This window comes from Saccostrea cucullata, unplaced genomic scaffold (genome assembly GCF_032062105.1).
Source record: "Saccostrea cucullata isolate Sc308-1 unplaced genomic scaffold, CSIRO_AGI_Scuc_v1 ctg80, whole genome shotgun sequence".
Classification (NCBI taxonomy): Eukaryota; Metazoa; Mollusca; class Bivalvia; order Ostreida; family Ostreidae; genus Saccostrea; species Saccostrea cuccullata.
Window position 1 is genome coordinate 432,992 of NW_026933907.1, and position 7,848 is coordinate 440,839.

The 7,848-nt window shown below is 33.0% G+C and overlaps 1 protein-coding gene across 1 annotated transcript in view; it reads right to left on the bottom strand.

Annotated features, from left to right (window-relative positions):
* Positions 1–741, bottom strand: part of LOC134239596 (carbohydrate sulfotransferase 14-like) — a 58,909-nt gene extending 58,168 nt beyond the window's left edge. The window contains exon 1 of the mRNA XM_062721781.1: positions 634–741. Within this exon, the coding sequence (XP_062577765.1) occupies positions 634–724 (91 nt within the window). The 5' untranslated portion in view covers positions 725–741. The remainder of the gene's footprint in view (positions 1–633) is intronic.
* Between the last annotated feature and the right edge of the window lie 7,107 nt (positions 742–7,848).

Consider the following 7,848-nt stretch of genomic DNA (forward strand, 5'->3'; position numbering starts at 1 on the left):
TTTTTCCTACCGTTAACCTTTAAAAAGTGTCCCGGTACTTGTATAACTTATTTAACCTTAGTATAAAGCATAGTTAAAAAAAATATTTCTCAAATTTGAGATGTTAGTGTGCTAACAAGTCTTTTTTCTATGCATTCGGAAAATTAATTTTATTCAAATTTGAAATAACGTAGAAATTTCTAATTTTTAAGAGATATCTCTTTAACAATAGATTTTTTAAAAAAAATTTTAAGACTTTGGACATTTTGTAAACACTTTGCAACGCAGTTGGGTGATAAAGCAACGCGCTTGTGTGTGCGTGGTGGGTGGGATCATTTCATCCATTAATTCTGGTTAAAATACCCTCAGTTTTGTTAATGAGGGAACAAGTATTGATTTAATTTGTATTATGATTTGAATTCTTAGCGAATATGATTTACTTTTAAAAATGAAACACCTAGATTATAACAATAAATATGACAAACACCCTAATATAACACTCTAGCTATTGTGTGATGATAAAATTGCCCATTTTGCTTTTAACTTTTGAATCTGAATATAAAAGACAAGTAACCAGTATACAAACTTCTTTATGCATTTCTTAGTGACAATTGTACATGTTAGCATTTTTAATGTTTGTTAATATGTTCTTACCAAATATAGTTGATCTAAAAGCAAAAAGAATAAGACAACTTCCACAAAAGATAGAGACACAACAGCAGACTTTATAGGCCTTGATCCTCATTTGTGACAACTGCAAGGTGTAAGTATTGAAATATTAACATTTCGTCTTATCATTATCTTTCGTACTTATCTATGGTCAGAACAGAAAGAGATAAAACAGAGATCCAGTTCTTTAAATCTTTAATCAATATCACAACGTAAACAATTGAATTTCTCTCACCTCAGATTTTACTATGGAAAGCGATCGATACTTTCTTAAAGTCATCAGTCATAACCTCGACCATAAAAAAAAAAAAAACTTTAATCAACATTTCGATTGTTTTATATTTTGATTACATTCAAACAAGCATGCTGAAAACGATTCAAGTTTGTATTAAAATATGTATCTGTTCTTCTCTAGCATTGTCATTTTTAATCAGTACCATTTAGACATTAAAAGTCTAGTTCAGGCAGTCCCAAGTACAAATCTATATGAAGTGATTTATGTCAATAAACCTTCATTAATAACATTTTCATGCACAATAGTTGACGGAAAATGAAGAACAAGATCATGTAACAGTATTTTGTTTAAATCTCGTTATCTAGTCAATGTTTAGTTTATTTTGATTAAAAAGTTAGGAAAGAGAATGCAGAAAATCTGCAAGAAAGACAAGATTAAATGGAAGACTGAATATTCTTTTAATAAAATTATTAATCAAATAAGTTGTTGCCTTTATCGTCTATAGACAATAAACATCCAAATATGAACGTGGCAGTCTCTTTGGTGTCTTTTATTTCAGGCTAACTGGTATGAAATATATGGAGATAATGAAATTTAAAGCATTCGAGCCCCAAAGTCCATTCACTAATACAGCAGAGCAAACACGGACCTCCAAAACATTAGAGGTGGGTTCAGGTGTCATGGAGGAGTGAGCATCCCCTGCAGACAGAAGGTCACACCTGCCGCTTGTTTCTTGTCCTGATCGGGAATAAAAAAAAAAATAACGGATAAGTTAATGATAAATTGTATATGCATATTCTGTCAAGGTCATTGCATCGACCATAGAACTTACAAAATGATATCTTTAAACGGGACTGCTGATATTCTTGTTTCAGCAATTTGTCTGTCAATAATTTTTTTCGGTTTAGAAATTGTTAAGAAACGTAGAGCATGTTCTTGCGTATCGAATCAACTGAGAGATATCAACCCCGTATGCAGGTGACAAGGGTGTATTGCTGCATAAGTGAGGGAAGTTGACGATTGAAATGTTAAACTCATCACGTTTATTATAAACTTTGTTGTTAGATTACCATTAACGTTATCCAAATATGAAACAGATGCGTCATTCTTTGGTATCTTTTACTCAAGCTCACCAGGCTATATCAGTACAATGAAAATTACGATAGGCCTTATTATATCGTCGATATATCTAATTATCGAGTTAAAGGTCATTTGTGTTTTCTTTTTTTGCATGTGTTTTTGCAAGTGTTTTCTTTCTTTCATGTAAAAGATTTTGAACAAATTCCTCTTCATATGAATAGAAAAATAGGTCTGATTATAACAGGGTGCAATTGGTAACCTTGGGAATGAATTCCAATAGACTGTTGGAAGACCAGGTCTCAAATCCCAGCATACATATTGTTTATCAAAAACTCGAGCATCTTTTTTATATCAACTTCAAAGTACTTGTGTGTACAATGAAATTTTTTTAACAAAATAATTTTGCAAATGACCGATGACAAGATAAGTAATTTTACAGAGTTCCATTTTTATTGAAAAAGCACCTGTACATGATGTCAAAAAGCGTGTTATATATAGAATCGAATGGAAGTCACTCTTGTAAATTGATATTACCGGTACGTCGTCGATATATCTCCATGTCGAGTTGAAGGCCAAAGCAAGTTTTTTTCCTTAATTTCATGTACGTGTTATGTAGAAGTTTCTAAATAAATTCTGCTTCACAAGATTTTAAGAACAGGTTGCTTAATAAAGGAGTGCAGTTAGGCCCATCGGAATTGGAATAGTCTTTTGGAGGAGCTCGTCTCCGAAGACTACATAAATGTTGTCGAGGTACATGTACTCTGGGATCCTTTTAACTAATATCGAATGTTGCATATTTTGTATACATTCAGGGTGATTTTTTCTTGATAACCAATCACAAAATACGAATATATCCAACATCTATTTTTGATGAAGAAACAGTTTTGATGATATCAAGATATTAAGTTTTTATTAGTAATTTACCTTGAGGAATGGTTGTATAAAGTATAGAAGTAGATATGTAATTCGTTTGTTGTAATTACTTTTAAAAAATAACGATATTAAAGTTTCTGTAATTTCTTTTGAGAAGAGGTCACATCTGTATAACTTCACTTCAACAAGAGGCCCTTATAGGTCACCTGAGCATCATGCAACAACTTTCAATTTTTTTTATGATTGAATTTGGTTCATGTTTTAAGCCAGATGCTATGGTATTCACAATTTTGAAAGAGGCACCATTGATTATCATAACTATACACTTAGCGATTGCTTAGTTTGTTTACTTGTTTACTTAATACCCATAAGCAGGGTAGAGGAACAAAAATGTATGTCAACTAATCAGTAATATTCAGCAATAATCAGGAGTTCCCTTACCACACATGAACCCCTGACCCTAGGTCTACACATTGCACAATTTTTGAAAAGGCACACTTGCTTATCAAAAATGTTCAATTAACACCAAGGAGCAGATTTCAAACAATTCATTTTCAGTATATAGAAGTAGAGCCCCCCCCCCCCGTCTTTGGTATCCCTGACCCAGGGGCCTTGAAATTCACAATTCTGAAAGAAGAGCCCTTGCACATCATAACTATATAAATAGTTCATCTGCTTATTACCCAGGAGTAGAGAAAAAAGATTTTCATAGATGTAATGTATTATCACCATAAAATCATGATAGAGCCACACCCTAACACCATAATCCCTGGCCCTGGGGCCATAGAATTCAAAATTTTGGTAGAAGCATTCTTACTCATCATAACTATGTCCTTAATTAGTTTATTTAATACCTAGGAGTGAAGAAGAAGCTTTTCAAAGAATAAATGCATTTTCACTATACAATTAATAGAGCCACACCCGAACCCTGACTCTGGGGCCATAAAATTCATAATTTTAGTAAAGGCACTCTTGCTCATCATAACTATGTACTTAGTTAGTTTATTTGATACTCAGGAACAGAGAAGAAGATTTTCAAAGAAATAATGCATTTTCACTATATAATCAATAGAGCCCCACCCTAACACCAGAACCCCTGACTCTGGGGCCATAAAATTCACAATTTTGGTAGAGGCACTCTTGCTCATTATAACTATGTCCTTAGTTAGTTTATTTAATACTCAGGAACAGAGAAGAATATTTTCAATGAAATAATGCATTTTCACTATATAATCAATAGAGCCCACCCTAACACCAGAACCCCTGACCCTGGGGCCATAAAATTCACAATTTTGGTAGAGGCACTCTTTCTCATTATAACTATGCACTTAGTTTATTTAATACTCAGGAACAGAGGAGAAGATTTTCAAAGAAATAATGCATTTTCACTATATAATCAATAGAGCCCCGCCCTAACACCAGAACCCCTGACTCTGGGGCCATAAAATTCACAATTTTGGTAGAGGCACTCTTGCTCACCATAACTATGTACTTAATTAGTTTATTTAATACTTAGGAACAGAGAAGAAGATTTTCAATGAAATAATGCATTTTCACTATATAATCAATAGAGCCCCACCCTAACACCAGAACCCCTGACCCTGGGGCCATGAATTTCAAAATTTTGGTAGAGGACTCATTGCTGATTACAAACATACAAACAGTTTGACTGCTTGATGTCCAGAAGTAAAGAAGAAGATTTTTAAAGATTGCACTAATTTTAGTGCTTTTTGCCCCAGGCCCCAGGGGGGCAGGGACCATGAAATTCACAATTTTTGTTCCCCTTCACCCGTAAATGTTATACGCCAAATTTGGTTGAAATTGGTTCAGTGGTTTCAGAGAAGAAGCTGAAAATGTTCAAATGTTAACGCACGACGGACGACGGACGAAAACGGATAGCAATAGGTCACCTGAGTTTACTCAGGTGACCTAAAAATATGATGAGGCACAGCAGTACATCTTAAATTGGCAAATGTAAGCTACAACATATTTATGAATGACGATTAGATAACAGCTTCTTATATGACAATATTTTGTTGTTTTCATAATAAAACAATCGTTATATCTCGAAGGAGGATTCATTCGATTTTCCTAGCATAGCAGACAAATTGTTAGCTTAAACCTCTTTCCTAATTCAAATTAAGGACTAAATAATTATTATATTTTCATATTAACGGTGCGCGAGATTTAGCTGCTTGAACATCGTTCTTATTTACCACTGTTTTTGTACTTAATACACACTTTTTATTTCTTATCTCTATATCCACTGAAACACTTTTCCTAAATCTAAATAAAATAAGAAAATAACGAACAGAAATCAAACCAAACTCGAGTCCATTGAAACAAAATGCATTGGGAGAGCAGAGCAAACAATTAAAGACTTCTAAAAATATTGGTATCATGGAGGAATAAGCATACCCTGTCGAATAGTCACATCAGTCATGAGTTTCTTGTCATGTTAGTATACTAAATTATTTATTACTACTAAAGTCTTATGATTGGCGAGACCGGTTGACATTTAATGCTTACTTTTCCTAGACACATAGTCCCATCTCTCGTTTCACAGCATCTATGCTTTTTTTCCCTGTTTATAATTTTTGTTGTTAAATTACTGTGATTAATCAACGTTCGGTACTGAATATTGTCAAATAACCACAATGATGTTCGCGATGATCATCTCCCGGCGAAATTAAACCCATATTGAATGCTATTATTATGTAGAAACATTTCAATGTTTATACGAAATTTAAATTAATTTCTTGCAACATGAAATTTAAAGTTAACCATCGCCATTGGTATTTTTTAAAATCGTGAAAATTTAACACCGTGGAACAAAAACGTCTTACAGTATTTGATTACATACCTCTTACCTGTGTATTGAAATCTTTCCCTAGAACTATATCTTTGAGGCACACGTAATAAGAGCGATAACTCATCTATTTTTAAACAGAAACGCAAGGCTATTTATAATTGAAAATCAGGGTTATTAAATCTGTAGATACAGCTGGCGGGTGTGACCGGTCGGCAAGGGATGCTCAGTCCTTCATGGCACTTGATCCCACCTCTGATTTTTGGAGGCCCATGTTTGCTCTGCTCCTTTTTTGCAATGTTTAGTCAAATTTTGAGCTCGAATACTGTTCTTTGTCTTCTTAAACTTCATTTTCATCCAAAAAATATTGCCGGTGTAAAGACGAATAATGACCCCCATCGAATAATGACCGGGGGTCATTTTTCGACAGCGAAAAATGACCCCCGGTCATTATTCGACGTAGAAAAATGACCCTTTTGCCCGTAGAAAAAATGTCACTTCCCTAAAAATTTGCAGAACCCACGTGAAGAAAAATGACCAGGTAGAAAAATGACCCCCTTTAGATTAAAGCTAAAATTTTTAGGGGGCCAAAAAAAAAAATGGATAAAGGGGCATATTGGCCAAAATGCTCACCTGAGCTTATTGGGAATAAACTGATGATATGTTGATCTCATAACATTATACAATTACAGCTATATTTTAAGGTAAATGCAATGATTCAGAATCTAAAGGAGTAAAAGATTTATCAAGCCTTAAGGGTTAGGTAAACATTGTTTTTTGATGGTGGAAATCATCGAACTGACAGAAAAAATCAGCAGTATTATATATTATTATATCCTCTGCTTGAAAAGCGGGAGGGTATATAGTGATTTGGATGTCCGTCCGTCCGTCCGTCTGTTACGCTTTGAGGTATCCATCTCTTATCCGCAAATCCTCATTATGTAAGGTTAAGGTTTTTGCGGACAAACAAACCGCCAGATAGACAGACGGACATACAGACGAACACGATAAAACTATATACCCCCGAATCTTCGACTACGGGGACATAAAAAGAAATGGTCTTCAATTAACTTTTCATATTAATATACATTATAAAGAAGACGTTACAACAATGAAAATGTTTGTTCTGATTTTCATATTAAGTTCTCTGAAAAATATACTCAGAACTGAGTAAAAGGGTGGAGTAAAACAAGAATTAAGGCAGAACCTATGTCGGAAAAGTCTTTGTCACAATTGCAAGATTTTCAAACTTTTCAAAATGATAAATTAGTACTTGCTTATCAATCAGTTAAGATATCATGATATGTTTCCTTGTTTTTTAATCTAGAACAGGCTGTGAAACTTGGTAGGGTATTTACATACTGCGATTTCACATTTTCAAATATTTTTAGGGGTACTTGTCATAAAGGGAATATGAAAAATCACAAAAATACTTCTTCAAACATCGTCGTTTATAAAAAAATTTTAACTGAATAATATTAAACAATATCTTATCAAGAATAATTTCTTTTTTATTCAATTAACATAAAAGATAAGTCCACCATTAAAAAAATAGTCAAATGAATTATTTTTAGTCAATTATTCACCCTATATTTGTAAATATTTTTTAGACGTCTTTGTCACAATGTTTTCAATCTTCAATATGATGAAGAACATAGCCAAATGATTACAAAAAATGATTAAAATATAAACCTTTCAACTCATTTTCTTGACCTTTTTGCACTTACACGGAATTTAATAATCAAATGACTGTTTGGGGTTACTTTCAGATTAAATATTTATCAGAAATTGTACTTTTTCTTTAAAAAGATCATATTTAATACAAAAATTGTAATCAAACACCAAAAATATGAATAGGTAACAAATAATTGTTAAAAGGAATGCACATCATTTCATTATAGATATCACAAAAAAGTACACACGATCAAACGATCTACAACACGTGCATCTTTGACTTAGACACATTTCATCAAGATATTACGCTATATACATGTAGCTGGCAACTAAAGATTTCTTACGATTTATACATTCCTTCAAAATGGTTACATACCATTCAAATTATTACGAAAGTTGTATGTACATTGTAATTTCATTACACTAGATAGTCTTGGGTTTGTCAACTTCAGGTCTAGATCTAGTAAATAAAAGGTGCCTACATATTTTCTCTTATTCCAGAAATATATTGCCATTAAGCATTATAAAC